This window comes from Amblyomma maculatum, chromosome 2 (assembly GCF_055883805.1).
Source record: "Amblyomma maculatum isolate TAMU_Amacu chromosome 2, ASM5588380v1, whole genome shotgun sequence".
NCBI classification, from domain to species: Eukaryota; Metazoa; Arthropoda; class Arachnida; order Ixodida; family Ixodidae; genus Amblyomma; species Amblyomma maculatum.
In genome coordinates, this window is record NC_139345.1 from 44,340,567 (window position 1) to 44,364,243 (window position 23,677).

Sequence of the window (23,677 nt, forward strand, 5' to 3'; positions counted from 1 at the left end):
TAAATAAATAAATAGTCAGCAGCCCTGTGTTACGGTTTCCCTCAGAACCTGAGTTGCTTTGGAAAGTTACACCTCGTAGAAAAAAAAATCATATTTTTATGATTTTGTGGCATCAGATGAGGCAGGCGACCACATTATAAGCACTACTTGCATGAAAAAGGGAGTGTCTCAGCTGACTAAAACAGGTTTTCGTTTTCATTCACTGAGAACTTTACTGCTCGAACTACGAAGCTGTAAAGAAGCGTCTTCAGTGTACCTTTACAAGGTACCTGCTGCGCTTCTTAAGCCTCCTTGCTGTGGCAGCGATTCGAGTAGACTTGTAGCATCTGCTGTACTATGCTTTCTTTTGAAAGTATTTGAAACAAGTGTACACATACATTACAACTTGAATTAGGCAGCTTTGTCTAGTGACTCATCATATGTAACTTTATTAAACTGCGGAATATGTTGTGCAGATGCGTGAGACAAACTATTTCCTACATGGTTATTTTTATTTACTGTTCAAGCGTGACATTTTGTCGTCTTGAAACACTTTCGATATTACAGCACGTTCAGTTTCTTCCAGGTATGTCTACAGCCTCGGCAAAGACAGTAGCACTAAGTCGGAACAGAAGTTTTACCAGCTTCAAAGCAATAAAATGCTTAAATGGGCCCAAATTCTCCCCACTTTCGTGTATGTGGTGAATTCCTTTACTTGCTGTCATTTATTTCGTCTATTGCAATATTTCGTCCACCGTTGATTTACGGGGAGATTGGATTCAACGGAACATGGTCCCTTTTCTCCTCTCTGAAAACCCGATTTGCCTGCTTGTTTTGATCTAGAGTTCCCCGCTGCTACTGCCCACGGGTCTTGTGGCTTTCCCCTTTCGCACACTGTTTCGCACACGGTCTTTTGTTCTGCTCTCTCCCCTACACACAGCAACGCATATATATGCGTTGCTGTGCGCGCGCGCACACACACACACACACACACACACACACACACACACACACACACACACACACACACACACACACACACACACACACACACACACACACACACACACACACACACACACACACACACACACACACACACACACACACACACACACACACACACACACACGCACACGCACACGCACACACACACACACACACACACACACACACACACACACACACACACACACACACACACACACACACACACACACACACACACACACACACACACACACACACACACACACACACACACACACACACACACACACACACACACACACACACACACACACACACACACACACCACCGGCACGTTGTTTTTCTTTCTACTTTGTGTTTATCTTCCCCTAAACACATTACATTACTAATTTACGTGATTATGAAGTAAAAATTAAAAAAAAAGACAAAGTACAATCCCCAATGCTTTCCTTGGCCTCGCCGACTGTCGGCTTCTTTCCTTCATGTATTATAACGAGTACCCTCATTTCCCCTTCATTTATCTGCTTGTAGCCTACGGGGGTCTCGGTTCTGGCAGTCTTGAAGCCATAGGTAGCGTAAGAGGGTTCTAGCACAGCTTTCGCCCTCACTCGTGATCACGTTTTACGTGACGCTGGCGGTAACACAGGACGTTCCACGTCCACCGCTGTAGTTGAGGGTGGCGCTGGTGAACACTCTCAAGGTTCGTATACAGACTCCATTAATACCCAAGAAAGTAGCAGGGGGGACAGCGGCCGATGTAGCTCAGTTGGAAGAGCACCGGACGCGTTATTCGGAGGTCGTGGGTTCGGTTCCCACCATCGGCACGTTGTTTTTCTTTCTACTTTGTGTTTATTTACCTTTCTCCTAAACACATTACATTACTAATTTACGTGATTATGAAGTAAAAATAAAAAAAAAGACAAAGTACAATCCCCAATGCTTTCCTTGGCCTCGCCGACTGTCGGCTTCTTTCCTTCATGTATTATAACGAGTACCCTCATTTCCCCTTCATTTATCTGTATATATATATATATATATATATATATATATATATATATATATATATATATATATATATATATATATATATATATATATATATATATATATATATATATATATATATATATATATATATATATATATATATGTGAGTGAGTGAGTGAGTGAGTGAGTGAGTGAGTGAGTGTGTGTGTGTGTGTGTGTGTGTGTGTGTGTGTGTGTGTGTGTGTGTGTGTGTGTGTGTGTGTGTGTGTGTGTGTGTGTGTGTGTGTGTGTGTGTGTGTGTGTGTGTGTGTGTGTGTGTGTGGAGAAATATTCGCAGGTTTTATTGCTTGTAGACAATGTGATGGCACTGATCATTATCGAAGCATCTCTAACGGGAAGGTTTTCTTACTATATATAATTTACACTCTACTCTCGTAATCACAATTTCGACGAATTATTACATAGGACCATGCAAGTTTCAAATACTCGCCATACGCCTTCCTTATCGCTATCTCTTAAATGTTCATAAAACATTTTATTTTCGTCGTTGACAGACCCGAGTGAGACGCGTGGGGTGAATTTTTGGGAGGGCGATGGTATCACGGCGCTGGGTCCCAGCAATTCGGGGCGTCCCAGCGGAAGCCGACCCTTGCTGCACGCACTGCACTCGGAAGTCAGGAGCTCTCACCGGCAACGTAACTTCCGCCCTGCCCGGCGGGGGACCGCCGAGAAAGCCGGCCATTTCCTGCGGAGCGGGAGCCGATCTGCGAGGAGCGTTTCCTGCGACCATTTGTCAGAACGGCTCCGCATCTCTCCCCTCTCCACAAACGGGCAAAGGCGAGCGGAGGCTCCACGTGCGGCATCCGACGTGTAAGTGCGTTTCGCAGTTCGCAGGCTACGCTTCGATGAGCGGCCAGATATACGCGGGAATATCAGGGAGATAGTTTCGCAGGGTCCTCTCTATAACGGGCGCGGATGTGAAGCAGTCTTTGAGGTCGACAGCGTTGCTCCTCCGTCCAGTCAATCGTTTTGGCTCCACATTTGTCTCGATCTGCTACTGCACTAACATTTCGTCTCACTGCATCCAAAAATGAGAAAAACGGTTTCGTGGAGTCCCTAATTTCTTTTTTTAAATAAGCGTATTGTCAGTAATGGGGGGGCGTGGGGGGGAGTTTTATTTTGTTTGTTACATGAGCGCTTTTAGTAGAGGAAGGCTGTGAGACATCCATGTTAACATAAACGATTCGGGGACTATAAAACAAAAATGATCGCCATAATAAAAAGTAGTTTATTCAGGAAACGCCCAGCCACTTCAAACCGCTCGCTGCCCAGGATCAAGTTTCAAGGGCTCATATATAAGTTTCTATAATTTTTTTCACATCGCTCACACTTCAAAATCGAAGATATTCTTTAAGCAGTCAGTAAGACGTGGCAAAATCATGTTGTGCTTTGGGCCTGTAATAGAATCTTGTGTTTCAAAGACTAAAGGTGCCAATCCAGCGCTGTGTATAAAAAGCTAAATTTGAAGTTAAAGACCGTAGCACAAAGCAAGGCGCAAAAGTGAAAAAAAAAAAGAAGGGTGCCAGCACCGCTCATTTATACACGCAACACTGCGCCTTGTTCGGGAAAAATTACGTTCTTTTTTTCGCTACAAAGTGCAACGTAAGCAGCAGCTGTTCTCTCTCTCTCAGGATGCGGAAAAGGACTGAGTGTGAGGCAAGAACACTGTAAAGAAAACGTCGGTCACCGTAATGCGCAGGTTAAACTAAATTTCGAATTTGCTCAGTGTTTTTTTTTTTTTTTTTTAGCTCGTACAAAGTATCTTGTAAAGTTTGAAACGGGGGAGAATATTGTTCAGCGGCGTCTTAGCGGTTCGCTGTTTTAATATGCCTTAAACACACGCGTAGAATAGTTTCGGCATTACGCTGGCGGTTAAGTATACCACTTATTCTTAAAATTCTGATATTTGCAGACGTTCTGCAGGTTCATTCGTAACAGACCCGACTGTCTGCATTTTGTGGGTTTAAGGTGCATAACTTACCTCTGTATTCTAAACTCTGCACTCGGAACCATGGACGAAGCTCTCTAAATTAGGTCATAAGAATCTGTCTATATTTTCTCCCGTAGTTTGATTCCGTTTCTCTAGCGCAGAACGAAGTCGCAGACTTACTCTTTGGGCAGTGTTTTAAAGGGGACGTAAGGTCCCTTCTCCTTTCAGGCGCTCGCTCCCTCCCCCTGCGAAATTTAACAGCTGTAAAATTTATCCCACACCAGTGGGCTTGTGTTTATTCCAAATCGCGACCAATAAAATATACTCGCCTTAAACTTGCCGAGGAAACTATCCTACGCTAAAAGAGCCGATATTACTGTACTAGGAAGGATCTGGATTTTATTTTATAGCATTTAACGTCCCGAACCGACTCAAGCTATGAGGGATGTCGTAGTGAAGAACTCCGGAAATTTTAACCATAGGGGGTTCTTTAACGTGCACTGACATCGCACAGCACACACGCGCATTCCTGCTCACCTCTATCACGGATGCCGCTGCCAGGGTTTCTTCCCCGCGTCTTTGGGTTCAGCAGTGGACCATCCTAACCACCGACCCACCTAGGCGGTTCTATTCGGCACATTCGGATTTCAAATAGATTAGTTACCGCAATGAAATACCTCTGTGGCCGCAAATACACACTACTGTTTTGTTATTGCAAGCTGATAGAGTTAATATTACTGTCATGCACTGTTATAGAACTTGCCATTACTTTAAATATGTCCGTCTATTTCCGTACTCTATCGTTCTTCGCCCCAAGCTGTTTTAAACAACAAAAACAGACCCCCGTAGTAGAATGGTTTACTGATCAAAATCCAGTATTATTTTTGAAATATATAAATAAGCGAATAAATAAAGAAATACATGCTAATCAATGATTCTTATTTTTATAATTCAATGCACTGTATTGCTTACGACCGTTCGCTTGCAGCGATTTGTCTTCACAGGTATAGAACATCAGAAAATCATAAGCGATGTAGCTGAAATTATCATTTTTTCCTAAATACCAGAGTCAATAGGCTGCGCAAAATTCCAAAGGCCGGCTCCGGAAAAATACAGAACCGAACAGCAGCACTCGCATTTGCGACCCTACCGAGCCATAAGGAGAATATAGTAACCAGGAGTGTTTTTATGGCCGTTAAAGGCGCATCAGTAAAGCACGAACCTTTCGTTCTAACGCAAAGATTGTTTTTCTTTCGGGAAGCTCTATTATCATGCCTAAAAATATGCATAATATGTGGGCATGAAACGCGATTAAAAAAAAAATGTCATGTCAGTTGCAGCGCAATTTTCTTTGCCATTACATGGATTTGGTCTTACAATGCGTACGTATCGCAGCTTTATCTAACGATCGATTACTAACTGCCGAGCGATACGAGCGTTACATCAAGAAAGGTTGTGCGATTTATCTGAGGAAGGAATGTAGAGGCATTCAGGCACTCTCAGATAGAAGTAATCTAAAGTTCGGCGCCCACACCCTGGAAGAAGCACAGGGTGAATCAAATTGGAGGAATGTACACACGCGGTCCTTTCTTCCGCGCAATCATTAAAGCCGACACATCAACAAGAAGCACCAGGTAACGGCGATTCCTGGAGGAATTCTAGAAAGAGACCTCCTGTGACACGTGTCACGGGCAGATCTTGCTTTCCGAAGCCGCCGAAAGAATTCCTTCTCAGTCCGACACAGTTGATGCCAGCCCCAGGTGAACACTGTAAACACGACAAGAACAGTGAAAAGAAAAAAGTAACGCTGTAAAAAATATGAAAAGGATAAAAAGAAATGAGACAGCTGGCATGCCGCAAGCGCTCAATCTCTTTCAGAGCGAATAGAGCCCGGTATCAGAGAGACCTGCGCCGTATTGGTTCGAGATTCTTTCGTGGTGGCTTCGCAGTGCTGGGAGTCGAGCTCAGCAACGCGCAGGTATGAAAAGCTCGCTCGTCCAACCGTAGAATATCAGGTAAGAAAATAAAATGGAAGAAAAAAAAACGCGATGTCTAGTGAGCAAAGGAAGCAAACAAAGCGCAAGTTCATTGTGCTTGTCGCCTGGGAGGTGACAGCCAGCTGTTGCTTCCGCATACAGTAACATTGTATGTTAGACGCTTATTCAAAGAATTCGAACCTCTCAGATTGACACCCACATAAAAACAACTTTGAGCGCGAAGCTCGGCTCGATTCGGCAAGTACCAATATGCGGCGCTGCTCGGTCGCACTCCCGGAAATTGGTAAACACTCCAATGGTTCAAGTCGCCACAGCAGCGTATTCTCCAGAATAAAAAAAATGTTGATAAAGCGAGTTGCTCGGTAAAGAAAAATGTCGCTCTATAATCATACTTCTGCCCATGCGCCTACAATTATGCGAATGTAATGTTTGCTTTGTCGGAAAAATAACGCCCAAGTTTTTGACAGCTGGATAGCAACTCTCAATTACTGTTAAATGAACTCCTAAGTCTTGAAAAAAGAAGTGGCCTTATATAACATGTGAACATTGAGGAAATAATGTGGCCGTTTACCATTATTCATACATATTTTATTCTAGGTTTTTTGTAGAAAAATCAAAACAACACATCTAAGAAGCAACAAATATATCCAGCTGTTTATAATGGAAGTGCATTTCGACATGCTTTGTAGTTGCAAGCCGAACAAAAGATTTCCTTAAAGAGATTCAGCTGTTTTCATAAAAGCGTTCTATGTAGGGCTTTAAATTTATGACTGGTGTAAACATCGTTGCTGCGCGCGTAAACCGGTACAGGTGGAACTGAAAACCTTAACCTGAAGCGCTCGTTGAACTTTCGTTCATTACGGATGTACATATTATAAAATTCCTGTTACGTTGGTATAGACTTTATATAGGAGAGCTTAAGGAGCTTTATGTTAGTAAAGCGCCGAATGCATTTGTACTGACCATCTGTATCGAAAGGATATAGGCCTGTTCAAGAATGGACATAGTAGCCCGAACCAGGAAGTGCAAAAATCATTCTGTGTCTTGATTTGAGACACGGTGAGAACATACAGCTAACCAGGGAGGTTTCATAACTTCGAGTAAAAATAACGCTGAAAATTTGGTCAGTAAATGGAGTTTTTTTGCATCTTGATCTGTCGTTAAAAAGCACTGAGAAAAGCAAAAGTAGCGAGTTTTATTTGCTCAAGGACATGTAGCTCTTGCTTATTACTACATTATGCCACAATACGTTAAACAAGAATTAAGAAAATTATTTGGCAGCGTTTCGACGTTATGGTAGATTTCCTGACGTTGCTGCACTTAAATAGTTCTAATTATGCCCACGTGCTGGGGTTTTCCGATCGCTCAAGCATAAACTCGACCGTAAATGAGAACTTTCGGGTTGCGATCCAGGCAACAGCGCATGTTTATGAAAGCGTGGTGTTCATGCCGCAAGTACATGTTGCTCCGAAACATGTCATTACTGATTAATTTGTCCGCAATGTCGGTGGAACGAACTGTTCAAACCGCACATCTCATCCCAGGAAAAATGAAAATGAGGCCAGGAAAGGAGAAGGAAGAAGCAAGCTGTATTAATTAAGCGCTAAGCACAGCCTCGCGGTTTCATTATGTGTATATAGCCAAAGCGCTCAGCAAGAAGAATAGGTAGAAACAGGTAGAAATAGGTAGTAGGAGAACAAGACTTTGTCAGGCGTTTTTATACGCCTTTTGACTGTTCCTCCTTGATGCTTGCACTGAATCAAGGAGCCAAAAGGAGTATGAAAACGCCTGACAAAGGTCTGTCCTTCCCTTTTGACGGTTTATTCTTGATTCATGTACTGAATCAGAATCTCGTCAATAAAAGAAGGCCCCAAAATACGATAACAGGGGTTTGTGGATTTATCATAAGCTGCCAGGTTTGAGTGCAGATACTCGATGTTGTTGTCTGTTCTCGCATGTAAAGACCTGACACGTTCGCTACAACTATTGTCGACGATGATAATCTTCATGAAATAAGTGCCACCTTACGGGGACACTGCGCACTACTTTTCAACAAATTTGATGCGCGAAATCGCTTGTAATGTCCTTTGCGCAAGAGGTTTGCTGACTAATTCAGTCCGCTGCTGTCAGAGGTTTTATGCGTCTATTTCTTGGGTGTACAGCCAATAGGATGTCTTCAAGCTGACGACATAAAATGTGACTAAATATTATTGGCTGCAGTGAAACCGTATTGGGCTACATAATAGTAGAAAGCTCGCAAGAGCATGCAAGTACAGTTCTTATTAGGCAATCCAGGCTCCTAAACAAAGGATTAACCTGGACAAGAAGGACCAATGTAAATGTCAGGCCCTATATGTAGGAAAGAAAGATTACCACCGTGCTCAAATGAGTGTCGGCTACATTTCAAACTCCAGCATTGTGTGCATGACTGTGATTCTAGCCGAAGAACTTATCAAGGCATACTTTTATTGTGCCTTGGCCACTTTCTGGTCCACAAAGAAGTGTGCTACAAAGTTAAAATTCAAATTCTTTATCCTTTTGCTAATGGCGATCTTCGACTGCAAAATAAAGTATCTGAAATCAGTCATGCAGACGGGCGAATTGGAAAGGTAAAACATGAGTGAATGAAAATAATTGTGTGATAACGGCCCTAAATCCATAACATACCTTCCGTTCACTTCATACGAACTTAGTCCATAAAGCGGAGACAATAACTCCGAGAAGGCAGATTGTAGTAAAAGCCACCGAAATGGTCTCGCACTGATAGAAATCGTTATCATTTTATGGTGCAGCTGGTTAATTGTCTTTGTGATTTTATTAAATGATCATGACAGATGTATTTTACTTGCTTGTTCTGTGCGAATCAGCGTAACAGATAAACTTTCGTTATGTATTGCTTACCCTTTTTCTTCGTTTTATCGTTCACACGTTGCACGGAATCGTTCATCCTCAACGTCATCGATTTAAATTTTCTCGAAGACGCATGTCAACCGCTTACTCCTTCGTCTTCAATCAGGTAATTTTCGAAACGCTCAAAACAATTTTTTCTTTTTTTCTTCGTTACCACTTTCAATCATCATGGATATAGGCTGTTTGACTCGCACGAGTTGGCTTCTGACAACAAAAAATTGCGAATTTATAGACAAAATTTAAATCAAGCGCAATTCTAGACAGGCTAAACTCGGGAGCGGCCCTCCATAAAGTTGGCATATAGGATAAAATGAGGCGCCTATTAAAGCTTACAAAACTCGCTAGTATCTGCAGTATATACTGTTCATAGTTTACGGTAATTAAATTGTGTAACCTCAGAGATAATGATAGTTGAATTTATCTTCATATTTTCTAACGTATTATAATTTACTTCTCTACAACTTTTACAAACCCCGGGGAAGACAGTCTGGCCAATATATGATTCGCATTCATGACGAACTCTCGTTTACTATAAACAAGAATCCTTTACGCTCAAAATATGCTATAGACCAATGCCACTCACGGATAAAAAAAAAATTGACTGCATATCTTGGATGTAGTCATCCCTACAGTCAAAGAAGGCGTGCTTCTCGTCAGTAGTGGGATCAAAGAGCGTGTCTCAGCGCTATCATCGCGCACCGACGGGCAAAAGATCCACCGCTGCGCTAGTGTGTATTATCTGGGTGAAATATGTGTTGTGCAAGCAACAGCATAGCGCGCTAGACAGGGGTAACTATCAAATGAAAACCACTTCGCTTGGTTGAGGATTACCCAACGGAAAAAAATCATGAAGGGTGAATGCCAGCAAAATGTATTGCTTCCTCAGCCAATGATTAGATGTGTATTGACTAACCAGTTGTCTGTCGACATTGCGCTTTGCAAGTTCTGTTCAGCTAGCAGAAAGGACGTTATGCGAACATGTGCACCATACTAGTTTCCCACTGCATCCAGAAAAATGCGTGGCCTAAGTGGTGTCCCCGAGAACCCTGTATGCATACGTTTTGTAAGGTAAACTCGTGCGCAGCGATGGGGAACTACCAGCAGTGCTTGCAAACGCTCACAGGAGGGCTTGCGAGGAAAAGCTAAGAACGGGCGCTCGAACGCAATGGTAAACCCATAGCCCAATGAAAAGCACTCTCTTTTCTTCAAGGGGATAAAAAACCGCACTGCTTTAGAGGAATCTTTTTACGGTGACATCGTGCAAACATGCATTCATATGAGGATAAAATTTATGTCTGGTGACGTGCCATTCCTTTAATCTGAACATGTGGGAATCCGGTTTTCGCCACTATAAGGCTGCTGCACACCCCTCCTTTTCACAGATAGAAAGAGTGGCGGGTGGGTGAGGAGGTAAATGCCTCCTTTTGAGGAAGCGGAAAGAGCGAAAGGAACACCACCGAGGCGTCTGCATGGAGTCCCGCAAAGAGACAAGGATCTTCGGGATCCTGCCTACCAGGCGAGTGGTCATCTCTCGCCACCTCCCGTGTTTTGTTCCAAGGCATTGCTCGCCCGGAGTATGTCGCGCCACCTGGAAAACCCTTCGCGCACAGCTGCCTGCTTTTTGGTTCTGGACAGCAAAGCGACCTGTAAATAACGACCGTCCCATCGCCTACCTCGGAAGACGCTGACGGACGGATTTGTTCTAAAAATGTGGCACGCACAGGATATGTTGGCCGTCATACTCAATGCGTGCCAATGCTAATCACCGAAGTTACATCCCTATTTCCTAGCCATTGAGTCGGAAGCACTTCTTAGGCAGCGCGATTGCACACCTGCTCCAAACTTGAAGAACTTATTTTTATCGCTGTGAATTACCTTCCTAGACTTCAATTCATTTTAACTTCATCTCAGCATGGCTTTCGTAAGGCATACTTTTGCGAAACTCTACTTGTATCCTATAGATATAAATTGCATTACATCATAGAATGATCATTATGGGCCGACCGTAATTGTTTAGACTTCCATCACATCACTTCGCATTACTTTATTACCTTAAGGACCCCCAGTTCGGGGGTATTACATAACGGGTGGGTACGTGTATGAAGATTATATACAAAATAAACATAAGGGATGGGCACACTTCCCTATAGCGTCTGACAACGTCTCTATATCCCCTTTTACGCAAGTGCACTTTAACGTGCCGAGAGAATCTGTCCTCAGACTATTTATATTGATTGTCGACATTAATGATTTTAAATATCGTGTAGACTTGAATATTCATTTTTTCTTACAACTGTTATGTCTCGAAAATTCTTAACACTAATTACCTTAATATTTGAAAAACCATCTTACTGCTACAGAGAACAGGTGCAGTAGACTGATTGGGTAATGAAACTGAAAAACATATGCGAAGAAATGCAGGTGTCCCGTACAGATCGTAGGCACCCTGCGTACAACTTAATTTAGAACCCGAGAGCTCATGCAGATATCTTGGTCTTTCTTTTACAACAATTTATCGTGTATGAGTATCCTTAGTTATGTCATCATTAATGCTAACCACATGTTAGATTACATCCGCGGTAATTGTTCCAGTGGCCCATCTTCCCTGAAATCTTTGCTCTGATGCCCCCTAAGTTCCGATATGCGACCTCAATATAAATTCCAGCTTACGCCTATCTAGAGTGTCTGCGTAGCTCATGTTTTTTCTTTTAGTCGGCAGTATAATTAGCTTGATGTATAATGAATAACTCCATTTTAGTTGAAATTCTTTTTATGATTGTAACCACTCCTAGATATAACGTCCCTAGTTCCTAGAGTTAATAAATAAATAAAAAAGTATATATATATATATATATATATATATATATATATATATATATATATATATATATATATATATATATATATATATATATATATATATATATATATATATATATAAATAAATATTCACTACAACAAACGCTTATTTCTATTTTTAACAAGTACATGTGGTGCTATCGAATGCTTAGTAACCTCACAAACAATGGCTTTCAGCTTCATTCGGAGCTTAACCTCTCGCTTCTTAGCGTCCGCTGTCAGATAGGAGTTTTCTACGCAGACTCGTGTTTTGAACACAAAGCGCACCACAAACGTTAAAGTCTAAGACAAAGTCCAGGTTGCTTTATCTTCAACTTTCTCTTGAATTCATGCGCAACACCTTAGAGGCATTAAGAATGAGTGATATAAGCAGCATAGAAACTGAAGGTAACAAACAACGAACAGCAAGTCACAAAACCACTTTTCTCGACTCTCTCCTTCCTTTCCGAAGAAGCTCCAACCTGCCTCAGGGAGCGGCGCGTTACACTTGCGAACCTTCTGGCCCTAATGGGCTTGTAGAAAACTGGAACTAGCGTCAGGCCCCAGCCTTTTAGGCGCGCTCTCACTCCTTCAGCTCGGAGCCTGCGGGCGATGGGGAGGGCGCCTATCGGCGGCGCTGTTCCCAGGCTGTACAGTCGTGCGCGTGGGTATTTGTTGGAGAGCGCGACGAAAAAGACTCCTCGGCGTCGACGCAAGAGGCGATATTTCTCGCGTCATGATGATGAGCTGGAGAGAGCAACGAGACAAGAAAAGGTAAAAACTGCTGTTCTGGTGTTCTTTCTTTATATTTTTTGCTTCAACGTTGCGTGAATTTTTTTTTCATCTCTTTTTTGATGAGAAGAACTCCGGGGGCTTATTTCACTGCTCTTCTTTGGGATGGGCGCTTGGTAACAAAAAAAAAAAAAAAAAATGAATGAACGAAATATAGAATAAACAAAAATTTGGCACTGTTTATGGTATATTGCTAACGCACCGTTTTAGCCTTCAACTACATCAAGGCATTGACATCAAATATTTGCCAAGATAGAACGAAATAATATAGCTGTGCTTTTATTTATCGTTGGCGACTAAGATTATACTTGTGCATTTCGGGGAATTTGGTTCGTAGACCTCGTGCAGTAACAACTACGTTAAAAGGACTGAATATATTGAAGGCCAGCTATGTCACTTAGTGAGACATGCAGCATGCTGTCTTATACGGCTCCTGCAAGACTACAAAATATTTTTTGAAGAATCACGTTATGGTAACAAGTGTTCACCGAAATATACAAAGAGAAGCAGATTCCACAGGAAATTTAAGGTTGTCACCAGCTTTGCTGGGCGTATGTATTGAAGCTAAATGATCACTAGTACAAAGGAACAATTCGATGTCAACATATATACTTCGCTTCCTAGAATCGCTCGGCGCAATATTGCAATAAAATAGTAATGCCATGTATGGTTATGTATTTTTTTTTCCATTTATTTCGTTTAACGTGAAGCCCTGCCTTACAAATCTGTAGTTACAAGCACTGCTTTCTGCATATATGACAAAAAAGAAAAAAGAAATAAGCAATTTAAAAGAAAAAAATGCTTCCGTGTCAGTTTCGCTAGCTTTGATGAGCGACACATTGTTACAAAGCGTACGTAACACGAGGTCAATTACGTTGCTAACCCGTGATGATCATGGCGTGTAGTTGCATATTGCTGACCGATGCCAGCACCAAGGGGCACCATAAAAGAAGCAGACATGGGAGCGCAAAAAATGAGCTATATGCAAATGAGGGACACGACGTGCAGGTCACGAAGAAGCATTTTCAGCGATGGCACTGACGGCCAGAGTTAAGAAAAATAAAGCAGTGACATATCTCAAGGCCATAAACAAGCCCGCATAAGGGAGCTCGGTTTGGAGATGCAGGGAAACGGGGCGAAAGCCGCAAGAAACGCGGCATTAATATGCAGGCGCGGAAATTGCTAATTACCGATGAGAGCCGAGAAACATCGGGAAGGAGACGTCGTGCTTGCGTCGCGAGGGAACAGCTGCAGCTTCTTGAGCGCAGGATGCAGCATGAATAAACGCTCTCAATCACTTCTTCCTGAATCGTGGAGAGGAATTAAGTGCCTATGTATATGTCCCCGATCCGGGGGCAATTAAGGCGACGGTGTAAAACGAGATGGGAAAAAATATATGATATACAAGGTGCATTTTCTGCGTTTATTCGCTCGGCTTGTGACACTCTTTCTGGCACAAGTGCACAAGAAAAGATATCATGACCGTCAGCCTACATTGGCTGCGAGATCGTTTTGACGGTTTTATTTGTCTTTGTTTTGTTTTCAAATTCATGCAATCTCTTTTTCCCGGTTCGCTGTAGGCTGTAAACGTCAACGAGGACAATTTATTCGTATCGATTTTGATCTTAACATTAATGCACATCCAATAAAGCATCCTCAGTAGCTGTACTCAGTAGAGTCTATTATCAGTTAATGTGTGCCAGCGCCACGAAACATAAGCAGGTATATGGACCAGGCCGCGTACGCACACAATGATGGCACTGTTGTCGGTGTCAATAATGTTACCTGTGGTACATTAATGATGCGGGAGGTCTGTCGGTCGACCTCATATTATATCTGCCAACAATATTACAGCTCTCGAAAATCATTCGTGAAGGTTGGAGTTGCAAACATGCATCAACAAGTAGTTCGGGATGCAAAAATTAGTCGCGGGAGGTGTGTACATAAACAAGTAAGCGAAAATAGCTTCAGGACAACACCTAATGCTCTTGTGAAAATACGGAAAGCAAATAACTGCTATTCCTTCTCTTTTAAATTGAAATTATTAAAGACGAAATCACCTTGTCAGTTTGTCACCGCCCATAGATGGAGCCCTGAATGCATGAACATCGACTATAGAAATTCAATATTAGCAGCTAGATTCAACTTGACATCCAACAACGTAGTACCAACCATTCGACTCAGGATAAATATAAGAATCAGCATTCGTGTTAGATAAATATTAAAATTATGTGATTATTTCAGTTCTCGATAAGACTCCAAGGCCAAATAAGTAATCGAATTGAGTTGTTTCGCATATATTTTCTCTATATACTCCTCTGACTTTGCAGCGAAGTTAACGGTGACACTGACGATTTTTGTAGGTGGCATAGAAGTTTCACTAGTCATAAGTTTTTATTTGAAAGAATATGTTCTATCGAAATTCTGTATCCATCTTCTTTGTTCCGAGACACAACATAAATAATATCATTATATTGCTGTGAACCATGAAACCAGTACCAAACTTTTTATTTGGGCATAGAAGAGAGGAAAAGGATCTGAGCAAGCTTATAATACAAGTTCTATTCCTAAAATATTTGGCGTTAAAAAAAGTGTGAAATTGATTTTCAACTATACTGCTGGTGTGCAAAAAAATGAGGAATATGTTTCAAGAAATTTGTCTAAGAAAAACAAATATGCACATACGACTGCACGCTGTCCTTTCTTTCTGACGCTCACCTCTATGAGTTCCTCTCCCTTTTACTTACTATTTGGTTATTATATAGTCGATACCGTGGCTGGCAAACATATTTCTACTTTTGTTTTTATTGATTTATTTCAATAAAGAACGCTTATTAGTTACTACTACAGCTGCCCAGCATTGTCTGCAATCTAGGGCACAGCAGACAATGCGAGTTATTTATAAATAGAGGGCAAACTTTAGAAAGAGGGACAAATTTAGGCACAGCTCGGCGCATCTGTTCGCTGAGATAATATGCAAGTAATTCTCAGTTGCACCAATGCGTCCAACTTTAATCTGCGCTAGTGACTGCAAATGGGGCCGAATAAAACTGAGTGAAGCCGAGCACGCCGGTCGTCGTTATACAGCTGGCGCATATTAATTCAAACCACTTCTCCCTGACACGTCCCTGATCGTCCGAAGCTCTGAAGTTGGCGATGACGCCTGCAATTCGCGCCTACAGAGATAATTTAAGTATGGCCGATTTCAGAGAAATATGTGGTGTCTACTTCTTTGTGAAAGAAACCAAAACAGGAAAGCATAAAATCACTGTTTAATGTTTTTGAGATACTAACCAGAGGACCGTGATAGCGGCCTAGTTGGTTCTGCAGGGTAATGGAACAGTGGAGGAGCTATTTCTTTTTTTATTGTTTCGCAACTTTGTCCCATCTCTTGCTCTAATCCACCCCCTAAATGACCAGCCAGGTTTAAATCCTTAACTAAAATATGAAGAGATCGCTTGAAGCTTCGCAGTTCTGCTTTTTAACACTGCGCGCCTCAGAACAACTTCTCATGTACATTGTTCAAGCGAAACGTCTCGGGTCAGGATTAGGCACATGTCGCTAACATTCAGGCAACTGTTGCTAACATTCAATCTAAGTATAATTATGCGCACATAAATTAGCTTTTGATACCGAAAAGATAAAAATAAAATATATTGAGAGCGAGACTGTGGCCACTATATTTTCGCGAGAGGTGTAAAATTTCCTGGCAATTGTCACAAAAAATTACAACGCTGCGGTAACACCCCATGTGTCAAGCGCTGACTGCAGCTGTACATACCAAGGGCTCATACTTGCTCCAGTGTATATGTTAGAAACCTCTATTTGCTGGCAAACTATTTTATGCCCTGATATGATAGTTTTGTGTTGAATTGGAAACATGGCTAATTTTATACGCTTTCATAAACAAAGATACGCACATTATATCGACAGCTAACATTCCGCTATAGTTTCTTTCCAGAACCATATCCTCGAAAGTCACTACGTTAACGGTTGTTCAAACAGTTTGCCGTGGAAGAGGCCTATAATCAATGGGGAAGGTAGCAATGTGACACAGTCAATAATGCAAGTACGCAAAAAATCAAGGCATATAACTTAACAAATTATGCATGGCAGTGTGTTATTGGTACAAAGTAGAGCACGAAAATCACTACGCTTTAAGAAAAACCCCGGTGCAGTGGCTCAACAGGGTTAGGGGTTCGGATGCTAACTCTAAAAACGTGGGTTAGACCTCCCGCCGCGTCAGCGGCGTTTAGATGCAGGCGAAACGCTAGGCGTTGATGCACCGTTGAATGCGAACATGCGAACTAGCTTCATGCGTCTGTAATAATTTGTAAACTATCTTCTAAAATTATTCAGCATAGCCAATGTTGCTCTGGGGTTTTAACCCCCCCATATACCGCCCGGCTGAACAAAAACCATAATAAAAATGATGTAGCTTTAAAACCTATGAACGCGGAAATGAACAACGACAAGTTAAAAGAATAACAATTTGACAATGAGTAACAGAGGCCTTTTTAAACGTGGCGCACGCTGAAACACGGTGAAGAGATTATATGTGCCGAAATAAAGAAAGAAAACAAAATATGACCATTAGTGGGTGACGTTCCATAGCCTGTACAAGCCAGCAGGGCGCTCATAAATTGTCAGCGTGTTCGCGGTATTTCTCATGAACACGACGTAAGCTCAGGAAACAGATAAAAGCTAGTGCCTAAAACTGCGCATGAAATCCGTTCAGTGCTACCGAGTGCTGATATCGGAACCAAGAAACCTTTCTGGAGTGTGTGCGCATTAGTTTACGTTCCATTAAAATAAATATTGCCTTTTTTTGACTGCAAGAAAGCAACTGAACTTTGGCGTACTTCAATTTTCTCTTCCAGGAGCTTTTTGACAAATCAAATGACGTTTCCCGGAAAGAAATATATCCGCCTCCGCTCCATAAATATATTCTGCTGTAAACATCAGGCTCAAATTTGTTTTCATCTCAGAAGAAAAAATAACACGATGTTCTGATTCGAAAGCACTCAGAGCTCTTTTCGTTTTCGGCGCCGATGCACGAGATTCAAAGGCTCATAGCGCTGTCTCTACCGGAGGAGCTTTTGATTTGGAGCTCGACCGCAAGAATTAGGATCACCAATCTACAACACCAGAGCCGGAAGGAAAAGTTGAGTCAAAAATTTTCTTCCGCGCCAACCTAAACAGCAAGACAAGATCTCGAAAGCCCATTAGCTCTCAATTCATGCATACTTTATGTTGAGTTTGTTGGAGAACTCGTTAGGAAGTCGCGAAGGAAATGAACACCGTACGCTTCTGCTCGTGACACTGTAGTCCAGTGCCGGAAGTGTCTTGAAAGAATATCGTCTTGACTTAGGCTTAGTTTGCTTGCAAAAGACTCAGCTCGCAGTTTGTGCTCTTGACAAGGCCAAAAGCGCTTAGTATGTACGAAAGGGGGCATAAACATAAAGGTGCCGAAACAAAAAACGAAGAAAAGTTTGTTAGAAAAATGTTCATGTTTCATTGTGTAAATTGTGTTCCTACTAAATTTCTTCGTAGCGTTAGTATTCAATTTTTCATCGAGTTCTGTAAGAATACGAGAGTGTTTTGTGTGTGTGTTCTACATATAGTGCTAGTGAAGACCGCCTAATTGAACTGAATGCTCAAGGAACAGTCTTACTATTACTAAAACGGTCGACGAGAACTAACCAGCAAGAAGACTTAAATTTATTGCTCTAGCTTGTCCGAAAACACACACAAAAAAAGGGGGAATATAAATTCAGCTACATGCCCCAAGCTTAATGTCGGGCTGTAAACTGTGAACGTCCTCGAGACGCATCCAATGGAACCTACGAGCTTCCTTGTTCGTATTAAAATTCATGGCGGTCACAAAACGTGACCTTCCTGTCTACCTGATCCTGAGCAGCCAAGTACGTTTTCCAATATTGGGCTGCTTGCCTAAGCAGGCGTACCACAGCTTTTCAGATATGCTTTTTTTCCTTTCGCTCAACCAGGATTGTGTGCCGGCGGAAAACAGCGAGGGGAGAGACGCCGTCAGCGAATCCGGGATCGAAAACAAGCTTCTTTTCGAGATTGAACGACGGAACGCCCAATTTCAAACGTCAAATGCCTCCCTGCCTACACGATCAGGGATATGGGAACTTTTTTGAGGGAATGAAATAACCACCGCCGATCGCTTTACATCGTGTGGCGATGTACGCCAAAGGGGTCATTTGTAATACAATGGAAATGCGTCCTTGCTTGCAAGGTTGCATTCGCTGCTTCGGGAACACATTTAACTCTAGGGTAATAAATCGGTCTGCAATGCTTGGACATCGCTAAAGCTATCTTGTTGGAGCACCTGTGTTATCGCTTGTATTTGCTTTGAAAAATGATATTTCCCGGAAATTGGCTACATGCAAAGACTGGGTGGCGAGAAACAATTATGTTATGTAATGAGCAAAGGTTGGTCCGATGCCTACGCTGATGTAAAGCGTTCATAACTTTTAGAACTGTAAAGGTTGTTTTTCTTTTTCAGATTGTATCAATACCGAGTTTAGTATATACATATAACCATCAAGAACATGACTATTGTGGAGAATTTCGTTTATTATTGAAAATATCAACAATTATGCCAGTCCATTGAATTACCAACACGAACATTGTATTAAATGTCGACATCATTTTCGTTAGTCCTGAGACTCTCTGCGAGCGTTTAATGTTTGTACTAATGCTGTTTATGGCGACATGTATTCATATGTACGCTGCCGAAAAGGGCTGACGGTTTCTATAAAACAGAATACATGGGTGAATGAGGTCACAGTCATTTCCTAATTTCAGTCATGTGAATTTATTTGCTTATCTTTGAAAAGGGTTCTTTATACAAGTGTGAAAAATGTTAGCATAATAACATCAATGGCGATTATCCAGACAAAGATTAAATGAAAGTTGTCATTTATATTTCGGGGAAGCACTTCCAAATAATTACTTAATAAATAGAATAAGGAACAAAGCTTTTTAAGCTCTCACAGGATTTGTAGTGATTTCAGTTAGTCTTTAAGAAAATTCACACTCAGGACATGCTATCTACGGTATTGCGATCTTCAAGCAGCTATGGTAACGGCACGTAAATCTACGCAGGAAAATCAAAACGAAACAGAGAACAGCAACTCAGCACGTTCGCTTCTAGATTTCGATAGCCGTCTTGCCCTGCCTTGCCGTAGGCTCCGCTGCTAAACCTACAGAAAAACAACCCATCTCACAGATGTACAATAAGCACACGTCACCGCCCATTCGTCTGTTTGCTTATGCAACGATCAACGGAAAGGTTCTCATGCTCTCGCGCCTTTTCGAAGCCTTGTGAGTATATTGCCTGAATATATTGCCTCTGAAGCCGTTCAAGGAATATGCGTAATTCACCAGCTTGCTCGAAAGGAGCGACGAAAGAGGTTAAGTGTGAATAGGAATTTGAAGGGAATGTACCTTTGAGTTAAAGAAATATATAAAATCGATTGACTAAATAATTAGGTACTGATAATTGAGACTTTTTTCAAATGTTACAAGAACATAGTATTAACTTTTTCTATGCTGAATACTGATTTGTCTTATAGTACATGATAGCAGTAACCTTGATGTAGACAGAAATTATATGAGACATTTTCAACAGGTAAAACAAATTCCACAAATCGGCAGCTCATTCTCAAAATTTTTATTTAGTGATTATGCTGTTACTTAGCGGTATTCGCTGGTCGTGTTGAGGATGATGAAGTGCGACAGACTCCCATAAGAAGGCTACAATGAGAGGTAGTGAGATCTGTGCTGTCATCAACGTTAGTTGTGCGAGCAGCTACCAAACTGTGGATCTTCCCAGTAACATCTCTTGGGGGAAGTGAATCCACTCGATTCCCTGTGACAAGTTGGATCTCCGCAGTAGGATCTTCTCCGTATTGATATTATAGAGCAACATTTATAAAAAAAAACAATAAATGGAGAAGGGGAAAAGACGAGAAACTATATGGTTAACCCCCTTACCACATCCTCCTAATACGTTGTGGTATGTACGTCGTTAACTGACACAGAGTTTGAAAACAATGAAGCAATTGACAAAAGATGAGTTCTTTTCTAGCCCTCTATTTTACGGTACGGAATTTTAAAAGTTCGCCACCAGCATGCCATGCAATATGACTCGGGAACCTAAACTGTACTTGAAAAAAGCCAGAATAAGAGGAAATACTTGCAAGTCAGTGAAAAACTCAAGTTTGTTATAGCTTCCTCGGAAGCAAAAACGAATATTTTTAACCCTGTGCATGACTTTCACAGCAATCGTACACAAAGTCGGTTACTTAATTGATGAGCCACAACTGGCCAGTATTAGCCTAGAAAGCCGAATGAATCTCTTAGCTCACAAAATATGAGTGAAAAAACATTAGCATCTGTACACACAGCTCCTTTTCATAAGTGAACACTACAGTTGGTCCGCCCTTGGTTTGAATAATGCAGTAATTTTAACTCTTAGACGGCCAAATGTCACTCTATCCCGAACGAACAGCTCAAGACTGAGTAAAGATTTCTCGGGTCTTCAATTTTACAATTATTGTCAGCCTACCTGAATCACATCCAGTGTTTGTCAAGCTTGATGGACAATGTATTAGCTGCAATATTATAACCATGACGGCGCCACTTTCTACAACCACCATTCACGCTCACACTGCGAAACACATTTTTAGCGGTGCATGTCACTATAGAACCGCACTGATCCAGTTTCCTTCTAAAAAGCTCACTTGCCAAAATTTTAGAGTCTCTTTAGATACACTAAAATGACTAAGAAGGCATTTCGTTAATAAAAATATAATGAATATTTAAAAACAATCATTTATGAGCCAGTTATTATGGCGCAAGTATCGCGCCAATCTTCATAGTCACAGCGTCGTGTCCCATAATCGGTGCTTTCGCTTTGCCTGCTACTCAAGCACGGGCTTGGATCAAAGGCCGCAGCGAACAAGAATCAACGCAGCAGCCTCTTTGGCTGTGAACGTGGCACTCACCGTCTTCGTCGACAGCTGCGAGCGTAAGCACCATAAAAGTCAGCACAGCCAGCGAACTGAGGGCGGCCCAAAGGCCCACTGTCTGCCCCGTACCGTGCGAGGATGAGGAGCGGGTTCCGCCGCCGGCAACGGGGTTCGCGAACAGCGTGAACGGAGACATCGCGCAGCAGGTGCAGCGACGGCAGTGTCCCGAGTTTAAAGCCCCCCCATGGGACGACGAACCTGGTCGTCGTGAGCTTCCGGTCGTCCCGTGTTGGTGCGCAAACTTGGAGGCGACCGAGGTACGAATAGCACGTCACATAATCCGGAGCAGTTTCCGAAACAGCGTCGCAGTTGTTGTTGTTGTTGCAGAGCAGTAGCTGCTGATCAGAGATGCGTCGGCGAGACGCGACACAAGACCTAATCCATTCGTCACACACTCTTCCGTCTAATCCGCTGACGTCAGCCGAAAAGGGAGGCGGCTACTTCCCTCGGTCTCACATAACGGACGCAGCGGGGCTGCTAGCGTGGGACACGAAAGCAGAGAGCTTCTTAGCTTGGCGGTGCTATATGTGCTCGAGAGTGTTACGCCCCCTCCCCTTGTTTTCCCGCGCACGCCCCTTCACGGTTAAATGTGGGATAAAAGAGCGCGCGTAGCCCTTTTCCCTTCCGGCACACCTCGGCGACGGAATCTGTGGCGCGCTCGCGCAGAGCACTGCCGCGTTCTCTCTAACCCGGGGTCCGGACTGAGGGTCTGCACCAGGCGTCGCGAGAGAGCGGGTCGGTCACGTGACGTGGCTCCGCCTCCTCTCATCTCGCTTCTCTCCTCTCCGGCTTTCTTTGCCTTGTCCTCTTCAGTCCACCGCGGCTTTGTTTTTGCCTCGCGCGCTGCATGATTCCGGTTCCGACCGCGGCGCCTAGCCCTTATTTGCAAAAGTAATGGCTGTAAAAAGAAATACCGGCAAGCGGAACGAAAACTAAGCATAATCAGTAGCGTTGCAAAATATAGGACATGAGATACCTTACCCTACTTTCGCGGTTCAGAAATATTTGTATTAGAGTGATTAAATCATTACTTAAAACTTAAAGAAAGTTTGAAAGTTCTAAAACGGGACGCAAAATAAACCGATTGCATTGTACACTCGTCTTTCTGAGGTCCTATAGAAATCTTCAATGGTCATTTGAGAGGCAATAACCCTTGCTTTTGTAGTATACATAACAGTAAAAGAAGGGGTATAAGGCAGAATAGTGGGTCACTAATTCATTTGCATACGAGCATTTAATAGATAGTTACCAAATTGATGGTGCTACGATAACCTCAGTCGTGCTCAAAATGAGTGATATGTCCTCCTTGGAGGAAGTTTGTTCTAGTGAGGGAATTGATTTTCTGATTCGGCGCAAAATATGAACTTCAAACCTCAATTAACGCTCATGCAAAATCTAACCGCTGCAAAAATCAGTAGTACGGCATCTGAATGAACGAATGAATGTATGAATGAATGAATGAATGAATGAATGAATGAATGAATGAATGAATGAATGAATGAATGAATGAATGAATGAATGAATGAATGAATGAATGAATGTAAATTCAACAACATTCAGAAAAATAAAATGAGGTGCTGAACCTCCAACTGCGTCTTCTGAGAATAAATGAACTCATTCATTCATTCTCAGAAGACCCAGTTAAAAGGTTCAGCACCTCCTTTCTTCTTGCCTCGTGGGCAATACCTGCATTTTCCCCGACGGAGCAAATAAAAAAAAATGCTCATGGACCAAAACATTAGGGACCAAGTATTTTGCCATGTACCCCAGCTGTTACCGTTATGTATACTTCACATGCAAGGGCACTGCCTTCCAACTGGATGCTGAAGATTTCAACAAGTCCCCAAAAAGACGAGATTAAAACGCTATCGGTTAATTTTTGTCCAGTTTTAAGCCATTAAACCATTTCATCATTCCGATACAAATGTTCCTCAGCCGAGAAAGTAGGGTAAGGTATATTATGTCCTATATTTCGCAACATAACTGATTAGGCTCAGCTTCCGTAGCGCCTGCCGGTGTTCCTTTTACGGCAATTATTTTTGCCAAGAAGGGTCTCTCGAACAAACAGGTGGCAGTTGACGCCGGTGCCATAGCAGGGCATTGATTGGCCAGAACTTTGTGCGGCTTCACG

At 42.3% G+C, this 23,677-nt stretch overlaps 1 protein-coding gene across 1 annotated transcript in view; it reads right to left on the reverse strand.

The window, feature by feature from the left end:
* The window catches only part of LOC146198546 (zwei Ig domain protein zig-8-like), a 216,152-nt gene extending 194,470 nt beyond the window's left edge, over positions 1-21,682 (reverse strand). The window contains exon 1 of the mRNA XM_084592612.1: positions 21,523-21,682. Within this exon, the coding sequence (XP_084448738.1) occupies positions 21,523-21,682 (160 nt within the window). The remainder of the gene's footprint in view (positions 1-21,522) is intronic.
* Between the last annotated feature and the right edge of the window lie 1,995 nt (positions 21,683-23,677).